This window comes from Hipposideros armiger, unplaced genomic scaffold, assembly GCF_001890085.2.
Source record: "Hipposideros armiger isolate ML-2016 unplaced genomic scaffold, ASM189008v1 scaffold_21, whole genome shotgun sequence".
NCBI lineage: Eukaryota > Metazoa > Chordata > Mammalia > Chiroptera > Hipposideridae > Hipposideros > Hipposideros armiger.
This window is the reverse complement of record NW_017731371.1, coordinates 1,280,411-1,302,153: the sequence shown is the minus strand read 5'-3', so window position 1 is coordinate 1,302,153 and position 21,743 is coordinate 1,280,411. Positions and strand designations below refer to the sequence as shown.

At 47.8% G+C, this 21,743-nt stretch overlaps 1 protein-coding gene across 1 annotated transcript in view; it reads right to left on the bottom strand.

Annotated features, from left to right (window-relative positions):
* PRDM6 (PR/SET domain 6) overlaps positions 1-16,333 on the bottom strand; it is a 104,100-nt gene extending 87,767 nt beyond the window's left edge. The window contains exons 1-3 of the mRNA XM_019635305.1: positions 15,984-16,333; positions 14,907-15,516; positions 5,523-5,830 (exon numbers count right to left, since the gene is read on the bottom strand). Of these exons, the coding sequence (XP_019490850.1) occupies positions 5,523-5,830; positions 14,907-15,501 (903 nt within the window). The 5' untranslated portion in view covers positions 15,502-15,516; positions 15,984-16,333. The remainder of the gene's footprint in view (positions 1-5,522; positions 5,831-14,906; positions 15,517-15,983) is intronic.
* Between the last annotated feature and the right edge of the window lie 5,410 nt (positions 16,334-21,743).

Below are 21,743 nucleotides of genomic sequence, written 5' to 3'. Positions count from 1 at the left end.
CAGAAACCTCTCTGAGATTCTGATTTGAATTTCTCTACCCCACTTTTAAGTCAGTATGGAAAAAAAAAATATATATATATATATATATATATGATGTAAGAAAATATGCAGTTATGAAATACTTTGAATTATTTTCTTTATATGGGCAAATGCTATTAATAAAAGAAGAAATCTGTAAACAAGATAAATTGAACTCACTAATGAGAAAAATAGTTCTGCAGATAGAGAACTCATCACTCTTTATAAAGTATTTGCAACTGAAGCACTGTAGTGTGACATGCATATTTGGATTAAACCTTGCTAACATGAGAATTTCCAAATGGCTATTATAATTTTTTTTTAAAGCAGAGTCATTTTTGGACTTAGAAAACCAAGGTGGCACTGTGCAGGGGGATACATAAGCCAAAAGGACCAGGACTTTACATGGACCTTTTCAAAGCCAACTTTGAATACTAAGTTTTGATTTTTAACACAATGCTGGAAACCATTCCAAGAGGCAGCAGATGGTTTTACAGTTTATGTAAAACTACAAAATGCTCACACTCTATCAAATGGGCACCACTATAAAAGACATCTTCAAATCAAATGAGGCAAAGCCAAAGAGCTACACCAGCTGTTACCCTGCATAATTTAAAACGTAATAGTAACATTACGGTGGCTTATTTTAAAGGAGAAATTATTTGGATTTCATAAAATCGGCATATTCAAAACCAAGCTGACAATCAGTCTAGTATATTAAATGATAAATTACTAAGAACCACAATTTTTACTTCAATATAACTGTGACAGCCACATAATTCTATCCCCTGGTGTTTTGATGAATCAAGCCAAAATGAGCCAACATCTATAAAGCAAAATAGGAAGCATATTGTCACAGTACTAGCACTGTAACAACTTTTTAAATGATTTTAATTGAATTTAAAAATTATTTTAATTTAGTTTAAAATAATTTCAAATGATTTTTTTCAACGTCTAAATAGATACAAATGGGTACAGTATTATAAATGGAATTGGGTCATTTACAGAAACATACATAATACATTTAAAATATAAAATCAATTTGTTTCCTTCTAGTATCAATTACCTGTGATGGTTTTGAAATATAAACATTTAGCAACGTGTAACATATTTTTAATATTGGTTTTCATTACTGTCTTTTGACCTATGCTAAACGGTAATGATGAAAAATAAACCATTTGCTTAAAAGCAAAACTCTTTTAAAGCTAAAATATTATGGCACAAAATCAAACCACAAAAAGGACCATATTATCCCCCTTGATTTTCTGAAGAAAATAATGAAAGTTTCCACATAGTGCAAGTGAACATGAGACACTCAAATTTACTCAGGCAAAGAAAGGTTCTGTAAAATTAAATCCCTTTCTAGTGCCTTGACTATAATCCTAACAAGTCACTACATTATTTGAATTAGCAGAATAATTTTTTCCCAGGTGACAATAAGTGCAATTTATTTTGTCATTGTTGCTAAAATTTCTTGTCAAATCAGACTTTGAGTTGAAAGGCCTGAGTAATTCTAGCCTATCTTAAACTGTAACTTTATTTTAAACTTCCGTATTTTATTCCAGTAGAATTTTAAGTATACACTGTGTACATTCCTTAGGTCCAGTCATATTAAATTCTGATGTTAAGCAGAAAGGGGAAACCCTGTGCAACTAGATTAATTTATCTCAAGGGAAAAGAACACATTAATAATTGAGATAATGTTTTCATAAATGTTGGAATAAATGTGCCTTTTCACTTCTTTATTAGAATACACATTAGGATAAAATTATCTCACTCTCATCAACAAGACCTGATTGCTGAGAAAGACTATGTTTTCTTTGCAAAACACTCAGAAAGATTTTTCCCATTATGTCCAAAGAGCTAGAAATATATCATGCATCCAAGTCTTGTTAGAATGAATGTATGTAAGCAAGGCAAGTGATTATTTAATCCGCCCTGTAATGTTTTTGTTTTAAACTATCTGAATTTATTATTTTTGTTAAACACATTAAAATCCTGATTCCTAAAGAAATTGGCCAAAAAAAGGCTAATCATTTGGGTGTTAGCTTGCTAATCTCCTCAAACTACAAAAAAGGTTACCTTAGCTTATTGCTAAAAAAAAATAAAATAAAATAGAAAAGCTATTAGAACTTCTCATAAACACCCAAAAGAATCAAAACATATTGAAGGTAATGTAATGATATTTAATTTTCTTTAAATTGCTATATTTTTAAGAACCAGGATTATATACAAAGAAAATATTAACTAAAAGATGATAGCACACTTACAACCAATCAGACAAGCTCTCCATAGCTGATGTATGTTAAATATTAAAAAGTCATTTTTCTACAAAGAAAATGGTTTTTAATTTTTAAACAGAAGGAGTAACTAAGGTGAATCTGATTTTTTTCTGTAATAATCTTTCATGTGTATAATAAAGTACAACCATACTAAAAACAATGAACTGTAAACTGAAACAAAAATCCATCATCTACTTGGAAACAGTGACGGGAAAAGATTAGCAATCCATTTATTGTACTGAAATAAAGATAAGTAACCCTGGTAAGATCCATCAGGACCTGAGTATTGAACTCTAAATATAAAGACATTTCTTCATCAGCAAGTGACTTGAAAAAAAAAATGTGAGGAAGGGAAACAATTACAGTTGACTTTTCAAATGAAATAGTCATGATGCAACTGCTTTTAATTTTTTAAAGATCTGCTTTATGTCAATCTGATATTCTGGAAGATAGCTAAAAGAGTATGTTTTAAAAATGGATAATTTTTACATGAGTCATTAAATAATATTGCCAAAAGTTTCCTATAGACCTACAGTGTATTCCAATTACTGATTCTTTCTAATACAAATAATATAATGATTAAAATTTTTTCACAATAGAATTTAGGTTTAAAAGGAAAGACTAAAATTTAAGGAACAATCCAACATGTAGAATCTTCTGTTATAAATATAACTTAATTCAAATAGTCATGTTTCATAAAATAATAAATCATAATGCTTAAAAATAAACTTGTACTTCATATCTTAAAAATAATTTTACTAACAAAAACCTGAAACCTATTAAAGTAAGTGCTTTATCTTACAAATAGACATCGGCACTAAGTTACCTGGCCCCAGTCAAATTTTATATAATCTCCCAGAAGACTGATACATTTTGCATGACTGTATTTTAATATCCCTTCCATATCCTAATCGTATACTATTCCAACTGTTCTTACAGATGATAAAAAACAAATAGACTGTCCTGAATTAGGAGAAGGGACCTGTAGATCATTCAAGCATACACCATCACCCCCAACATACTTAACATACCCAAACAGGTAAAACTCACTTTATGTCTACAGAACTATCAACAACAACAAAAAACTAAATAAATTCCCCAGTCTCTTTACTCCAAGAGAATATTAACTTCATCAAGTATAAGTGAAGGTGTAAAAGAAAAGTTCCATCGTTTTCAGTATTTATATAGAATCATATTCTATATGTACAGTGATCTCTTGACAACATCCCAATCATCCAGAGCCATTTAGAAAAACAAACAAACAATAAGCTATAGGATTTTTTTCATGTGTGTGGCTTTCTCCCCTGGCACTCTAACCCCAAGGCATCGGACGGCAATAGTGTTCAGTTTCAACAGTTTCAGATAGAGCAAATCTGTACCACTGAACAATTGCTTTATGATTTCCTCAGAAAAGTACTGGCAGACCTTTAAATGTAAGGTATTAGAGTTTCTAACAATACCACTGGAACATGAAAAATGCCTAGAAATGTTTTATAAACTTTAAACCACACTGACGGTTACAACTAATTAGTCAGAAACAATAACCAACTAGGAAATATTTCAAAACCAGACATTTTATTTCATTTCCCACTTGTCATTTTTTTCTATCCAAAAGCTCTAACTTCAAGCCTGCCTCTAGGTACCACGGCATTTTCTCCTGCCCTGTTTTCCTACAAAAATTTCTGTTTTACTAAAAAAAAAAAAGCACTATTTGGTAAAATAAATATGCCTAACTTTTTTTCCTCATTCAAGAATACTATCTCAAAAAACTAAAGATGTGAAATTGCTTTCCAACAATAGTTTAGGAGTAAAATGGAAACTGGAAGCCTGGATATAGGGCATGTAGCCCATATGTACGACTGGTCACCTTGGGCTGCTAAGCCTGACCTCATACACTTACTCCCCCACCCCTACCCCCATCAAAGGAGGCTTCGCAGACACAGGCCACAGCACCCCATTGCCAACAGTCATGTAAGGGTTCTGGAGACCAAGTCTGTTTTTCACAACACAACACTGTATCTCCAAGGCCTAACATAGTGCTGGCCAGATTGAGTGATCAGCAAAAGTACAAGTGGATTTCTGAGTCCCATGAGGTTTAGGTAGTGAATATGAAGCAGCTCATAGTGAAAATGACCATCTTGACAGGCCACTGAGCCAAGTGTGAAGGGCAAGCTACAGAAATTACCCATTATTGGAGCCCTAAGGCCTATAACCAACTTGACTGCGGGCATTTCAGAAACTTTCTTTTCTGGCTATTCCCACTTTATTATATTGCCTCCGTCAGATTTACACATTGTCCTGAAGGATAAGACTTCTGGCCTCTTGTATTTCATAAATAACTCCATGGGTTGAAAGAGGCTAATTGGTGGGGAGATTACCTATGGGCTAAGGGTCTGTCTCTTCAATAGTGGACCTCAATAATTAACCATGAAGCTTTGGGAGAAATCTCAGGTTAACATTTTTCAAATAGGTTATTTATTTTTAAATAATAGTGTCAGGTTAGATTGTGCCATTAAAATAGTGTCATCAACTGGGTTTTTCCAAAGTGCTCAGACTTTTCCTATGTTGTGATTTTCTGTCTTCTTGAAGACTGCATCACTGTACTTTGTCAGAGAAGAACCAGGATTTGTGATTTCTGATTCATAATACTATAATTAGCTTACTTCAGGCACTTTGAAGTTATGAAACATGCTGCAGTCTCTCTCAGATTCAGTGTTTACAAAATTGCTTTTATCTGACAAAATGAGCCTGACTCTCTTTGCTATTTATGCTTATGTTCTTTCTTGCCCAGTATACTAAACAAAAACAAAAACAAAAACACCATATTGGAAGAGTTTAGATTGGGACACGAAGTTCACCTAGCTCATACCCCCAATGCCAAGCCTCGTCTGCTCCATCTCTTCAGCTGGTTTCTCTTTTTCTCAAGATCCTGGTAAATCAAAGAGCAAATCCATTCCAGCTGGCATGGAGACCATTAAAGTGACTCCTTCCACCTTCAGAAACCTGCAGGCCCTGCCTTCCGGGCTGGTTTGCTGGTGTCTCCGGCCAGGCTCTATACCTGCTTGCTGCAGGTGTTGCAGACCCCAGAGACATCTACCTGGTCTATTACTCCCAAGGAAACAAGGGAGGCTCTCCCCGAAGGTGCCACCCGCCCGCGAGCCAGGCTCTTTGCCGGCCAAAATTCTGGCGGGGCGGCAAGGTGCTGGGCGGCGGGCGACTTACCTCCCAGAGATGCTGCGTGTTCCTCAAGGCGCCGGCCTGCACCTTCTCCGGGGGCAGGAGTACACCCTGGAAGGGCCCAATCCAGGTACCCTGCTGGATCCTCTGCGCCGCGCAGATGCCGTAGGCCAGGCCTGGCACGGTGCTGGTGCACAGGCACACCTCCCGCGGCAGGTCCCGCAGCCACTCGGGTAGCTCCGGCGGGGGCGCGGCGGCCGCGGCGCTGCTGGTGCCCACAAGCCTGCGCAGCGAGTGCAGCGGCCCGTGCATGGGGCACTCTCCGTTGCGGTTGTCTGCGCACATGTCACAACCTGCCGGAGACACGCGGGAGGGAGGGAAGGCAGAATGTTAGCCCGGCTGTTCTGGCAGCCCATCCTCGGGTAAACCCCCAAGACAATAGCATCCCCGCCCAGATAAGTCACCTTGCGAGGGAGGTTACCCCACGAGGGCTCCGATGCCACTGGGAAAAGGGGGAAGGTGAACTCGAACCCCTCCCTTGGAATGCACATACCCAAACCTGGCTGGTACTGGGTCGGGACCCCGGGTGCCCCAAAAAGCCTTCTGAGCTGGGTGCGGATGGCGTCACCCTTGTCCCTGAGGAACCGACGGCTCGCAGCTTCTCCTCCCAGCCTCTGTCTGCCTCTCTCCCCCGTCCCTCCGTCCCTAGTTCCTGGTCCCTCTCCCGGATGCCCGCGGGTTCTCTCTCTGTCGGGTGTTTTCAAAGGGTGTGTATCGTTGTACCATGAAGAAACCTCGGCAAAGAAAGCCCATCTCTTGCCCAACATCGGAGAGACTCTACATTGGTTGCCTGAGTACATTTGGTTTTCCTCTTTTTACAATTATAGAAGAGATTTAAAAAATCACCAGGTCAGGTGGGCGGCCTGTCTGGGAGCGCCACTCCGACTCCTGTGGACTCACGCCCCCACCCCCAGCGCCCAGTGACAGTCCGCGCCAGAGGGTGGAGCCGGAGTCCCAGATACCAGCCACCCAGGGACAACTGGGGGTCCCTCTCTGATGCCCCGCAGCGCCCACTCTGGGCACTCCAGCCAGGTGGGGATGGATGGGGAAAGGGGAGCTGTTCTGGCGGGGCTAGGGGTGTCTATGCTTGCTTGCCAGCTCTTTCCAGAAGCCAAACAGAAACGAATAGCAAATTTAACGATGGGCTAATGGGTCTTTAATGATCAGGATAATGGTTCAATGGAGAGGGCCCCGACTCCTGCCCAAACGGTTGATCCCCAGGCTAAATGCGATTATCTTGCGTTATAAAGAGTTCTAAAGCCCTCTCTCCCCGCTATTCCCCAGATCAGCCAGCGTTCGAGGGCTCCCCCGCGTCCAGGCCGGGCTGTGGACGCCCAGTGTCTCTCGACTCAAAGGGTAAGAGACCAGGCGGCCGCGGGAAGCAGGGCCTGCGGCGACTGCGCTGTCGGATCTCAGCGCCCTCCGGGTTATTAATGGGCCTGGCGGAGCCGCCGTGTCTGTGCCGGCAGACCTGCCTCAGGGAGATGGCCTCGGCGCCTGCCGGCGCGACCCGGCCTCTCTGGCCCAGCCTCCCTGGGGAGCAGCGGCGCCCCAGCACAACGGAACCCTGTGGCACTGGGCCTGATATCGAGCAAGTCCCAACAAGAGGAGATGGTGCGAGCTGGGCACCAGCAGATGCGCCAGTGCAGGGGCTTGGGGGTGGGGGGTCGCCCTTGGGTCTCCAGGGCACCTGTACCAGGCCTTGCTCACAACTAGTCCTGGTGGGTCACCCAGGATGTACCCTCTTCATGCTGAAACAGAGGAAATGCCCAAGGAAGTTGTGACAAAGTAAGTCATTGAAGAACCTTCGATGAAGGAACACCTCATCTCAGCCCCTCCTTGTGCTATTTACTTCACAGGGAGCTGAAGGTTGACTATGTGAGCATCCTGTCTCAGCGGAGGGCTCCCACCCTCTCTGTCTCCCCTACCAGCTACTCCTCCATGCCTGCCAAGAGAGCTCAGGGAATGAGGGGACCTTCTGACTGAAGCTTCTTGGAGGTGTCCCCAGACTTTTCAAGTGAAAAGCAATAACCTGTTTCTGCAGGTAAAGTGTCTATGCCTCTGGACCTCCATCACACAAAGGCCCCCTCTTCCAGCAGCACAAACTAATGTAAAAAACGGTGTCAGGCTCTGCTTTTGACCCTAGGGCCTAGATGGAAGTTATCCCCACCCTTATTCACATCACCCCATCCAGAACACATGCACTTCATGCACCCTCTCAAACTTCCAATTGTGAAAATAATACTTCAAGACAAAGGGGAAATGGAAAGACAATAAGAACTCTGTTACCAAGTGCCAGCTCTGTGTCAGGCACCTATCTTTACCCAAACAATCACCATTTTATCTACATGTCATGATTCCTATTTTGCAGATGAAGCAATTGAGGTTTCATGAGCAATCTAACTTGACCAAGGACCAGAAACTAGAAAGTGGTGGAGAAAGATTCAGTCAGTTCTGCCTGACTCCAAAGCCTCCAAACCTGGAGATCTAGGAAGACTAATGAGAGCTGGGAGAACTTTATATCCAAATTCATAACTCAATCAATAGAATTGAAATATTTCACTGAAGTCACTATTGGGGGGCACAAAAAAATTGCTGTAGCATGACTGAATTTCAAAGATCTCTCCCTCTCTCTCTCTCTCTCTCTCTCTCTCTCTCTCTCTCTCTCTCTCTCTCTCTCTCTCTCTCATTTGGAGTTAAAGAGGATGAATTCAAAAGTAAATAGACAATGTCCATAATTTTGAATTTTAGTGCTTAACTTCAGAGTTGACCTTTCAGCACCTTAGCAAAAATAGCTTAAAACAGATGACAATAAGCAAAGGCAATATGTGCATAAAATAAAAATAAATCACCCCAGGTTTTTGTTTAATTAATTTTCCCTTTCTGGTTGGCTCAATGAAACAAAGGGTGAGAAAGCATTGAGTATTCACTCCCCTAAAAGTTCATACCAGAGATTTTGTCAAGTTCCATTTCCACAACATGGACCATCACACCAACTACATCAGTAATAAAATGAGGAGTGAAAGTACCAACTTCAGCCACCATCCCGGCAGACAGCAAGCACACTCCTGATATTTGTTATGCATGATAACAGTATGGACAGTCCTTTCTCTAAGATGTTCTCTAAAGCTCTCTTCAACTTGCTTCATTTGTCTCTACAAGGTTGTTGAAAAAAACTTAATAGTAGCATTTTGCAGGGTGAAAAAGCTGAGGCTCTCCCCAAATTTAAAAGACTACACACGTTCGGTCCACAGCAGACTAGGCAAGGCTAAGCTACTTTAATTAGTCCACCCAACATGAGTTGTCTTAATTTACAACCCACTTCATGCTACATCAAAATATTCTGTTAGAAAAGTTGACTAATGACATCAAAATACATATTATATCCTAATGTTATTATTTTTTATTACACAAAGCCTCTACCACTGAAAACATTTGGCTTCCCACTTATATATTAGAGTGCCAAAGGAGTTTGAGGATGTTTAAAACAAGTAACTGATTACTCAGGGTTGACAAATGTGGCACAAGTAGACAAACATTCTAACAATGTTTTCTAGACAGCAAGCCATAAACACCTACATGAAAAGGTTTGAGGGAGAAGTGGGCTAGATGCCCAAACTATACACATATATATTATATATAATACATACATTACACACAGCATTCTATGCCAAGCAATATATAATACAGGTCCTATTTGTATTCATATAGAGGAGGCAAAGAAATGTTCCTACTTTATCTTAAAGTCAGGGTAAGTTTTGTACAAGTTCATAAATATTATTCATAAATGTTTCTCTATATCTGTGAGAAAGGCCATATTCTCCAAGCAAGATACTTTGAAATGCCATGTCAGCATCAGGGGATATAAGAGCTCCTGGTCCCTTTTCTATTTTGAATAGATCTGTTAATGCTCTTGTTTATGGGTCCCTGTATAAGGGAAGGCGGCATCATCAAGTTAGACTTGTTCACCTACTGACTTCCGCAGACTCCGCAAAGTGAAGAGCAGACTTTCACTCTTCATTTCATATCTTTTTGTATTGTTTGAATGTTTGTACAGGTGCATGTATTACTTTTGTAACTGAAAATGGATCTATTTTAAGGGAAGGAGACAAAACAGACGATGGTTTTCTTTTCTGGTATTTTCATTTGTCGTTCTAGGAAAAGCGAACTATAAAACGTTTCGGGGCTTTCATAGTGTCTGGAGAGGCCGCCAGGTGTGTGTGGGCACAGGTGGAGCTCCGACCCAGGGCAGCACTCAGCACCGGCACACCAGGCTTTGGGTTCCCAACGCCTCTTTGCGGCCTTCGCCTCCCCTCACCCATTCTCTGGCAAGGGAACCAAGGAGCAGCTGAAAAGCCTGCCTCCCTGCCTGGGCAGCGGTAACGGCTGGGCTATAAATCCTCCGCCAGCGCTGCTGAGGTCACAGCCCTCAGTCCCGCAGGCCGAGCCCAGCGGAGCCAGCGTCCATCGATCTCTGCCCGGTGATGCTGCCCCAGGAGTGCCGCCTACTGGCAGCGCTGCGTGCGCTCTGGGTGCAGGCAACCGAGGCACCCGCTGCAGGGTCGAAGGGGGCTGGCCGACAGGGCAGAGGGCAGGCAGAGCTCCGTAGCTGGGAACTCCAGCACCAGGATTCACACACCACTCCTCCTCCCCACCACTCCCCCACCTCCCTCCTCCAGCAGGCACTCTCCCCCAGCCCTACCAGCAAACCGGCTAGACAGGGTGGCGATGGGCGAAGCACAGGGTGGGCGGCCTGGCTGCCGGCTGGAGGCCCCCTGCACCTCGGCTGCTTCAACCCCTTCCTGCCAGCAAAGGGCTTTCTTATGAGGCCAGACGTGGCTCCCGCCACCGCACTCCGGAGCCCCAGCTGCGCCCTGCCACCCACCAGGCCGGGGTCTTCCACCTGGCAGCGGTCTTCTAGGCTCCACGGATAGGGTCTAGAAGCAGATCCGTAGGCGAGGAGGTTTAGCCTGGCCACCGGGAAAGGAAGCCCAGAAGCTTCCTTTGTGGTTGGGCCCCCGCGGGAGGCTCAGTTCGAGCGGAACCTTCTCGAGGACTCTCTTTAGGCGAGTTTAAAGGTCCTGGCAAATCGCGGAGGCGTGGGTTTTCCCTGCTCAGCGGGGCTGCCTGCGGGGCCCTGGGACCAAGAGGGAGAGACAAAAGGGGGAGGGAGAAAAAGAGGGGGGAGGAAATGTGTATTTTATTTGTCTCCCGAAGACTGTATTAATAAATTAAATGGGAGTGCCCGTGTGTGCTGGTGAGAGGAATATTGCGCTGAGATAAACCTCGCTGGCCCTGCCCCTGCGAGGCGGCCATATACAATGCGGAGATGATGAATAGGAGGCTGGAGAGGAGATCGAAACGGGTCTGGGCTGGCTCCACTCGCTCCTACAAAACTATAGGGCAATTAATTGTGGCTTGTCCCCTCATCCTTCATCTCCTAGTGGCACATATCGATGGAGATTACTGCTGATGGACCATTTTATCACCTTAAATAAACAGTCGCCACCTCTTCTAACCTCAATCTAATATATGGCTCTATGTTCAGTTTCAGGGAGCTAGATAACGAATGATGTAAAATAACTAAATCATGTGTGTTATGGGATGGGGCTGGGCCCGCACACAAAAAGAGAGAAAAGAGAAAAAGAAAAATAGAACAACACAAAAGCCCACACACTTACTGCCTAGCCTCCCTCCCACTAGGGACCCCGTCTGAAGTCTAAGTGGCTCCCTTGCATTGACAGCAGCCAGTGGTCGGGAGGAGCGAAGCGAGTGTGCAGGAAAGCCCATTGGTGGGTCACTGGGCTCACGAGGTTCCCAAACAGAACCAGCATTTTCCAGCTCAGTGGGAAGAGATTAGAAAGTCAGAAAACACTTGCTCTCTTTTATCTCTTTCCCTGACCACTCAACCGGACACACCAGCATTGGGTCCACATTTCCTTCTCTCTCCTGGCCACTCGCCCCAAACCCTTGGAAAGGGTGGTGCTGCCAATTAGAAAGCCTCAGACCCTACTCATACACCTGTGCACGTGCAGTGGCTGTTCCCTGTGCAGCAGGGCTCCCTCCCCTAAGCCGGGAGGAGATGGAGACCTCCAGCTGGGAGAGCTGCTGAGTGACCAGGCTCTCGGCAGAGGGGACTTGGTGCCGACTTAGCTCCCGCCTCCCTGCCAGATACCAGGGGAGGAACAGCTTCACAAAAAGGTATTAAAAGCTAACTGGCTCTGCCTTCTCGGTACAAACACAAAAGTCAGATGCGCCCCAGGGCCACCTCTCACTACCTTCCCAGAGTACTGACAGGGTCTCAAACCAGGCACCAGAACTAGAGAAGAGGCCATTGCCACCGAGCCTGACGGAATCAATGGCTTCAGCCAACCCAGCAGCAAATGAGGGCAGTGACACAAGAAGAGAAAGAAAGGGCCACATCCCCCAATTATATTACACACCTCCCCACCCAACTTTACAGAGGTGAAAAAGAGGCAGCTAAGCATTTAGAGCTTCAGTGGAAAGTGTACGTCAATCATAGGATAAAATGAATACATGAAGTTAGATAACAGAAATACATTGGAACAGCTTACTCGGGGTAGCGTGCATAGTTTCTGCTGTTTTTAAATCTTTTTGTGGTAAAGAGAGCTACAAGACCCTTCACTGTAGCGCTTGCCATTGATGCCAATAAAGTTTCAAGGTAAAACTACTATTACTGATTCCCAAGTGTTACTGGGTTGCTGATCCCAGGCAAAAGTTCCTCTTCAACAGGGACTACAGAGAAGTAAGGAGGCCCCTTTCTTTGCCTTGTAAGAAAAAGAAAATGACTCAATACAAACTAACAAAATGAAGCAATGCTGAGTGGTCACTTCACCCAGTTCTTTTAGACGGAGATGGCAAAGGATTGAAAGGGGAACTAGGGGAATATATATGTAATAAATTAATAGGTGCTTCCCTTCTGCCTGCCTCTCACTCCCCCTACCCTCCAATATGACCTGGAAGGTAGGGAGAAGCTCTGTTTTTCACTTGCTTTCAAGTAACAAACCTAACAACTTTCCCTGCCTAGGGAAACAAAGTTTCCGGTCCTATGTATTTGACTTGTTTTGAGCGCCTAGTTAGATTAACCTCAATCGCTTCTCACTTTATCTTTGTGAAACATATCCCATGGTTTAAAATGAGTGCATATGCTTACCCAGAGATGTTCCTGAAAAAATGGGAGACCTGGTCTCCCGACCCCACCCCTGCTTTCTATTTTCTTTCTCAATTGCCCTTTAATTGGGGAGCAACGTGAAGTGAAACTCTAATAGGACAGACACTGTGACTTCCTTTCCCTTCTGTCTTTTCTCCTGAACGTTGCACATCTGAAGCAGTCCATTCATCGACTCAAAAGGAGATACCAGAGGACTAACACAATAAGAATAATTTAAATAAATCATACTTCATTTCCTCTTGCTAGAGAAAAAAAGTTACCTACACAATGAATTGGTTCAAAGAGCCATATGTTAATTAGGAATCTATCCCAATTCCTTCTCTGATCAGTCTAGGTTTTTCTCTGGTGAAAATATATTGAATCTCAAGACTGCGTTGTAAACAGTATACAGAGCTCAACACAGCCAAGGTTTTGGGGTGCACTGTTGGTGTTTTTTCCAGCAAACTGCAGGCTTGATGAAGCACTCTCAGCCCACAGTGACTATACTTATACTTGGCAGTAAGAAATGCCTTTTCCAAAATATTTATCTTTTTATTTCACATTTTTAAAGAACAAAACAACACATTCAAGAAATTCAGTAGGAGATAAGTATTTTTTGAAATCCATTAAGACAATATAATTTTAATTTTTTTCTGAAACTCTGAAATACAAGAGTCTTCTTAAATGCAGAACAAATTCGAGTGGAAACCCTCATTTAAAACCAGTACTTTACCCTCAGATTATAGAAAGGAAAAAAGTAAATATAACTGCTCTTTTTATTAGTAATAATTAGCTTCATTAGAACAATCTTCTCCCACCATTATGAAAAGACTAGTATACCTTAGTCACTAGGCTCACGCCCATTGTTTTTCATCAAAGTTACAACTTTGGAAGTCCTTCAAATAACTATAACTAGAAAGTATTTTGCTTTTAAACGAATTAAGAAGTTCACGGAATGGCAGACATTCTGAAAGAAGGCACTTATTCAAAACAGAATAATAATACGCGTTTATGATCAATGTTCCTCACACAGAAGCTAGATGAAGGAATAAGAGGGAAAAAATGGTGAGTGCTTGATCTTTTAAATCATGTATCGCTTTCAACCTGACTCTTAACCTACTTTCTCTCCAGAGGTCTCCGGAAGTATATTCAGTACTTACCTCAACACACTAGGTGTAAACATATCTTAGCTTTCGAAAAAGCTAAGCATTACAAAAAAGATAATGATATAAAGCAACAGATATTCTTGGTCTTCATTTAGAGTGGTGCTTCAAAACCTCGAGATGGTTACTTTACTTGCAAAGAGCGTTTGAAATTATGAATATAGGAACCGAAGCTAGATGAGACCTGACGTTTACTTAGGTATTTGCCATTTACGTGCGGGACAAGGCGGGTAAGTTTCTTACACTAAATTACTGTCACCCAATTTAAAAAAAAATAAGCCATCAAGCGTGGCTACGGATTGCGAACGTTTGCAGGGTCAAGGGTGCACAAAGAATGTGGGATCCGCAGGGAACGACCCTACTACCCTGAAGACAGAAATTTTTTTCTTACTAAGCAGCTGGCATTTTCTGTTTTCTAAATAAATAGTGGACCTAAGAATAATGCCTGCCTGCAGAGAGAAACTGACCCAGTACCATCCAAAACTCCTACTCCCGCGAGGCCAGGCCAGCCAGCAGCTCCGGGCCGTTCCATCAGACAACTCTGCGGCCCAAAAATGAGCTGACGCAGTTAACTCCAGAAGTAAGAGAGGGATAGGGAGAAACAAGCCCTGGAATCCACGCTCCCCAGTAACTCTGAGCCCCTCTCTCAGCCCCACCTTTGGCCAGACCGGTCCGTTCTAAGGTCTCCCCATCGCGCCCAGCAGGTAGCCGACCCGCCAGGGCCACTGTCCCGCGGGAGGGCGGAGATCAGAAAGCCCCCGGCCCGCGAGTAAATCTTGTCCTAAAGACTTGAGGCTGGGAAGCAGAGGATAAGGGAGAAGAGGTAACCCCAAGGTGCCACCCGCCCACCCCATCCGTTCTCCTCCCTCCTCTAACGCCAGAAAACTTTTGCCACAATGCTCTGGGACGTGCGGGCCCGCGGCCTGGACCAGCCACCACCCGGGGCACCCCTCGTCCGACCCGCCTCCCCGACGGGCGCCCGCCCTGGACGGCGCCGGCGCCGCAGGAGAGAGCGCTCTGGCCGCGGCTACGTACGGTTGTTGGGGTCGCTGGTGTGCTGGTTCAGCGGGATGATCTCCATGCGCTGCTGGCCGTACAGGTAATAGTCCAGCTCCTCGGCGCTGCAGCGGAAACGCGGAGCGCCCCGGCCATCCCCGCCGCCGCTGCCGCCGCACTTGGAGGGCCCCGGGCCCGAGGCGGCGCCGAGGCACAGGTCCTTGGGAGGCAGCGGCTCTGCGGCGACGGCGGCAGCGGCCAGAGGCGCGAACACCGGCAGTTGCGCCACGGGCAGGGCCGAGAGACCCGCCAGCGCGGCGGCGGCGGCGGCTGCGGCGGCACAGGAGGAGGCGGAGGAGGCCGAGGTGGAGGAGGCAGCCGAAGTGGAGGAGGCGGAGGAGAGCGAGGCTGGCCGCGGGCGCAGGCTGTCCGGCGGAGGCTCGGCGCGCTCAGGGGGCGGCGGCGGCGGTGGCGGCGGCGGCTGGAGAGGCTGCGGCGCGCCCAGGGGACCCGCGGCGCCGCCACCCTTGAGCGGGCCGCCGCCGCCGTGCGGGAAGAGTTGCTGCCAGTGCTGCAGATAGGCTGGGTCCACTTTGAGAAAAGCCGAGCCGCCGGGATCTCCGGGTTTCAGCATGTCCGACGCCTCACGCTGGGGGCAGAGAGGAGGGTGCGCGTGAGCCGGGCCCAGGGCCTGGTGAGAGCGGGGCGGACCGGACAGTCGCCGAGACCCTGCAGCTGGAGCCGGAGCCCCATGCGGCGGCTCCCTCCCCACAACTCCGCTGGGGCGCAAAGTTTACTCTGCAGCCGCGGCGCCGCTCGGAGGGAGCTGTGTGCACGCTGTGTGGCCTCTCGGCCCGAGGCTGCCAGCGCCCACCCTGCACTGTCGAAGCCCAGCGCGAGGGCGCTTCCCCGCAGAACTCGGCTGCAAGACTCAGCTCCCACCCTCAGCCGGTGCCCGGGGCCGACCCGAGCCGGAGTGGCGCTGCGCCCGAGCCGCGTTGGCCTCCCGCGATAGGAGGCGGGTCAGTCTCGCCCCCCGCCCCCAGCCCGGGATCTCCAGCCTCCCGTCCCGGGGGCCCAAGACCCACAGCCCAAGGCGTACGAGCCTCGCCTTACCTGAAAACTCGGAGCCGCCGGCGGGTGCGTGCGTACGTGTGTCTCAAGGAGTTTGCTGGAGCGTGTGCGCCCCAGGTGCGCTACATTCCCTTGGGCAGCGCGGGAGGAGAGCCCTGGAGATCCGGCCTTCCGGAACCCTGCCGCGAACAAGGGCTACGGAGGCCCGCGGAGGGCGCGAGAGCAGTGCCGCGAAGCACGCGGGAGCGCGGGCGGACCCGGGCTCCGGACCGAGCCGCCGTGGGCTGCTGCGCTCGGGCCGCGCGTCCAGGCTTCTCGGCTCCACGCTCTGGCAGCCTCCCGGCTGGACACGTGGGTTTTACGACAGCACAAAATACAAGTGTGTGTGTGTGTGTGTGTGTGTGTGTGTGTGTGTGAGAGAGAGAGAGAGAGAGAGAGAGAGAGAGAGAGAGAGAGAGAGAGAGAGACGGAGGCAGGCTCGAAGAACGAAGGGGAGGAGAGAGGGAAGAAGGAAGTTCTAACTCTGCTAGATGCACAAACTGCCCGTGCGCCTCTCCCGCACAAATAACCTCCTTCGCCGTCCCACCTCCCACTTTTTTTTTTTTGGCGTGACGTCTCCCGCTCGCCTGTTGACTCTTTCTGCCCATGATCTGTCTTTTCTAGGTGTCGGCTCACTGCCCTGATCCTGAAAGCAGTGGAAATGCGGGATGCATCTTCGCACGCGCTCGGGTGTCCGCATCCGGGCAGGCTCGCGCGGCCAAGAGAGTGGACCAAGTCTCGGGACCGGGTTTGCGCTTTTGCCGGGCTCGTTTTTCCCAGGAGTACTGCTGGGTACCAGAGGCAACTAGCCCACCACGCAACTCCTAACATGAATCCTGGGGTTTGGGGGAATAGGGAACTGAAGGAAGGGGGCGGGTTGCGCGCAGGAATGAACTCTTTAGTCCACTGCGAAGGAAGCAGGCTTTGTCCAGATGGTAGACGTGAGACCGAGGGGTCTCCTGAAGGGCGGCTGGTCCTGGTAAGACTCAAGCCTGGCCACGGGGCTGGGAGGCTGCTGCAGTGGGGTCTCACTGACACCACCCAGCGCTCAGCCCACTCACTCTCGAGTTGTCTTCCTGGGGGTAGCTCGCTCCTTCTCGTTGGCATCCGAGGCAACGTCTGATAGTACAGTTGTTCCCGGACACGGGCGAGGCTTGTTTGTCTTTGGCTGCCCGGGACAGCCCCCGGAGGGGCCATGTATAAGTCTTTCGGCCCCAAAACCTGGCGTCGGAGGAGCAGGGTGAGAGCGTAGCCCCACCCGCCAGCTTGCCCACTCCGGCGCTTTGGGCCAAGCCTGCCCCTCCATGCATGGTCTCACTCCACGCACTAGGAACTCTTCCCCAGCTCTTGCAGGTCGTGGTTGTACTCCGTGGGTGAGGGCACGGACAGGGTGTGTGAAAACTGACCGGCTCAGGCGCTTTCTCCTCGTGGGAGTTCTGTCCACACCTCAAAGAAATGACGTTTGTCTTTGCCCTAACAAACCAACTTATTTAGCACCCGCCACTCTAAACAACTACTAGCCATTCTCTCCTGATTCCTGTGTATTTCTTTTTGTCTTCCCACCACTCATTTTTCTGAGCCTGAGAAACGCGCAGTTTAGACTTCGTCCGGGTCTCACGCAGGATGCTTCAATGCTGCTTGGAGCAGAATTGGACCGAAAATGTTTTGACTGGCGTCGTTGTGACAAGGTCATCAGTCATCCCTGGATAGATTGATAGTACCAAGTGTAAGGCAGACACCACGAGGGAAAACCCACGATGCTGTGGACCTCGAGGCTAACCAGGCAGGCTCTTCGGGCTTTGAACAATTCCATCGGGAGGAGAGGATGAAGTTCTAGGCCCGTTTCAATTAATCTGCTCGCAGAACTGCCAAAGAGTGGCTGTTAGGCCACGAGAGAAGGGCCAAACTCTCTTTCTCACACTCTCCAGGTTCCTTGCTGAGAAGCGAAGAGACTTCTGTGTTCTCAGGGAGAAACAGAGAGCACCGGGGACAGAATCCCTTACACCGTGAAAGCGGCTCCGCTGCCTTCTTGTTTTTGCCCAAGCTGGCTGCTTATAAGCAGTCGGTCCTCCGTACTGGCCGTCGCCCAAACACACTTGAAAATCTCGAGACGCTAGTTGCAGCAACTGCTCCTCAGACCTCATGCCGCCCACACTCTGGGAAGCCCGGAGCGAGGGGGGTGGGGGATGGGGGGCTCTTCGTAAGAAGATTAGCTGACCAGTTCGTGAGCGCTTTCTACATGCCAGGCGCGGGTAGGCGCTTTAAGTACATTTAGTCCACCCAGCAGCCACGCGAAGAAGGCATAATCATTAACCCCACGTAACAGATGGGGACACTGAGACTCAGAAATTTAGGTAGGTTGCCTAAAGTCAAGCAGTTAATGAGTCAGATTTAAAACAGTGAGGCACCAAGTGCATTTTCCTGCTCACCCTAGCCAAACCTCTACCCTCACCGTCCAGGCTGACGCCAGAAGGGTGTGGGGACACCTTGGGGGAGATGTGGCTCCGGTTGCTGCTGGGGCCAGGGAGAGAAGAGACTGTAGCTGAATCTCCCCCCCCCCACCCCCCCACACGTTCCCTCCTGTGTGCGTGTGTGTGTGCGCGCGTGCGTGCGTGCGTGTGTGTGTGTGTGTGTGTGTGTGTGTGTGTGTGTGTGTGTGTAGTGTCCCAGACCCGCCAGATTCGAGGACTCCCCGGGGGGCTCCTGGTGTACTCAGGCCTCGTGGCGATGTGACTTTAGGCCCAGAGGCCTTAGGGAACTCGCCTGTAGGAGGTGGGCGAAAGTTCAGTGGGGCGCTGAGAGGCTCCAGGGTCCAGGAGTGCAGGAATAAAGTCTGAAGGGGAGTGTAATGGGTGTTTGAGCACCCCCAGATTCTCCCTAGTGGACCCAAGAAGCAGGGCGGGGCCCCTGCTGCGACCGTAATCTCCAGGAGGCAGGCGGGGCTTAGCTGAGGCAGGGGTCAGCCCAGTCCTCCAAGACCCCCGGGTGAACCACCGCGCGCTCCGTAGGCGGGACAGCAGGCGGCCCCGTATGCCACCGATGCTGCGGAGGCCGCTTCTCACTCACCCAGCTAATCCCGGACCCGCTTGGTCACCGCTACCCTGGCAAGTCTCAGGGGTTTTTAGAAAGTGAGCCCACCAACATGCACCCATCAAATCCGCTCCCCTCCTCTTCATGACTTAGAAGAAGACCGCGGAAACAAATCACTTCGACCACTTAGAAAGCGATCAAACCTTTATAAAAATCCATCGCTCCCAAATCGATGGGTGAATATTTGCTGGGAATTTGTTCCAGAGGAATAAATAAGGAGCGTGAGTGTATTAAATGCAATCGGGGGGACACGGTGGTGTTTTTCTTCATTGATTAATGACCTCGAAAATAAAACAAGTGGGAAGAGGAGCTGGGATCGATAAATTAACTACCCAAATTTATCATTTTCTCGAGCAATTTTTTCCCCCGAAAATTTTCCATAGGAAGCCCATTGTACCCTTCTCTGGGAGGGAAAAAAGGAGCTGGGGGCCAGGGCAGAGAGGGAGTGACAGGAAGGGGCCGGAGAGCCAGAAGAGGATTCTGTCCAGGAGACCCTCTATCTGATTTCGTTTGACATACAATTTTCACGTTTGCCTTTCATATTAATTTTTTTTCCTGATGGAGGAGGGGAACAAATGGTCGGTTGCCTTTGACAGGACTCCAATAAAGGATTCAACAGCTCTCCTCTCTGCCCTCGGAGCTCCTGCTTCTAGGTTTAAGGTCATGGGTGGCTGAGTTAATAATTCATTAATATAGACATTTATTCAGAAGGGTTCTCTGAGATCCACTCTCCCAGCCTTCTCCCAGAGATTTGTTTTCCTGAGAAATGGACACGGGTGGAGGGGGACAGTTAGGCTGCAGGTGAAAGGAGGGGAGAAAGAGGGAAAGGAAAATGAAGAGAGAGGCTGGCCACAGCTAGGAAGACTCTTTGTTTTACCCAGTTTAGTGGACAGATCCCTCTAGCCTGCCCTCAAACACTTGGTGGAAAAATGTGGCATCTAAACTGTACAGGGACACTGGCCTTTGTAGTGGGTTTCCCTACTTCTACAGCTCTTCATTTACACTTATTCAGAAAGCTCTCTTGCTCCGTGCTGCTCCACAGGAAGAGTCATCTCACTGAGGACCTTGGAACACAGGCAAAGGAGGAAATCTCTGGAAAGCGGCTACCCTCCACCCGGCCATGAAGCTCCCAAAGGAGGAGCTTTGCAGCTTGCAAGACCTGAGCTCTAAAGGAAGCTCCACTCCTAAGGGCACAGGCAGTTTCTGGTGGATGCTCTATCCCCTCAGAAAGGGACTATGGTGGCATTAAAACCAAACAAAACCCAAAAGTCCACATCATGATGAAGTTTACTTGGTGGGGACGGAACAAAAAGTAAACCACAAGTAATTGTCAGATGGTAATAAGTGCAACAGAGAGCAATAGAGGATAAGAGGAAAAGAGAGTATAGTAGTGGAGGGTGTTACTATTTTAAATGCAGTGGTCAGGGAAGTCTTCTCTTTTGAGCTGACATTTGAGGAGAGACGTACAGCGAGAGGATGCCAGTTTTATGCCTAGAATAGGGCACTCCCTGTCCTAATCTATGGCCCAGGGACGAACACAATAGAAGGGGCTTCTAAAGAACGCCCCTCCCCCAAAGTCCCCCGGGGAAGGATTCTGCCTTGTCAGGACAGACCCTAGCCACACTTGACTCTCTTTGCTCCTACCTCTTCTCACCTGGTTCCCACAAGATGCTGTGAGCTACTCAATACTCTTTCAAATACATCTGTTCAGTGCTTCCATCAGCTGAAGTTGCTGCCTCTTGCTGGCATCCTGTAGCTTTACAGAGTGAACCTACTCCAAGCTGTCTGGGCCTCAGTGTCTTCAACAGCTAAGTGAAAGGATGGGACTAATGTGGCTTCCTGAATTAAGCTTTTTATGAAGCAGCTGACCTCCCTCTCTACCAACCATACTATACCCCACTTCCGGGGAGCTCTGAGTCTAAGGTGGGTGGGTGTGAAACGTATGGAGAAACTAAAAACAAGAAAACCCACATCCTTTATTTTAATCACTGCCGTCTTCCCATTGATTTCTTTGCATCTTCACTCCTTTGCACTTACTGACAGAAAACAGTGCCAGCGACCATGGGAAAGAAAGGGTGTGAGAAGTACGAAGCATGAGGTGGAAGGCACTGGAAAACAGCGTGCAGAAGTCAGCTCTCTCCTCAGATGATAGAGCATGAGCCTCGCCATTCTTCTGAGGCCTTGGCAGTTTACACAAGTCATCTCCTCAGTTTTCCTCCAGTCACCACAGTACCAGGAAGGCAAGCCCCTCACTTTGCCAGGTCAGAGACAGCCTCTGGGGCTGAGAGACCAAGTTCAGCCCATTTCTGACCACTGTCTTTCATCCTCCGCCAGGATAACCACAGACAACACCTGTTCACTTCACTTGAAATGCAGCTGAACCCTCCAACTCCTTTCACTCTGGTCACCCAACAGCTGTCACTCAAACAATGCCTCTCAGCCACCCCAAGCCTGATTTGGATTTGACCTACTGACCTCGAGGTGAAAGGCTCTGCAGTCCATTACCAATCCCTGGGGCCAGTTCATTCTCCCAGGAAAGCCTCTAAATATATCCTTTCCGTTTCTAGGGAAATCAGCTATTATTATATGCAAAGGCCTTGTGAGTTTAAAACATATTGGGGCTGTTCAGTCCCGTAAAGATTTAATGAATAGCCACTGAGTGAAAAACAGCTG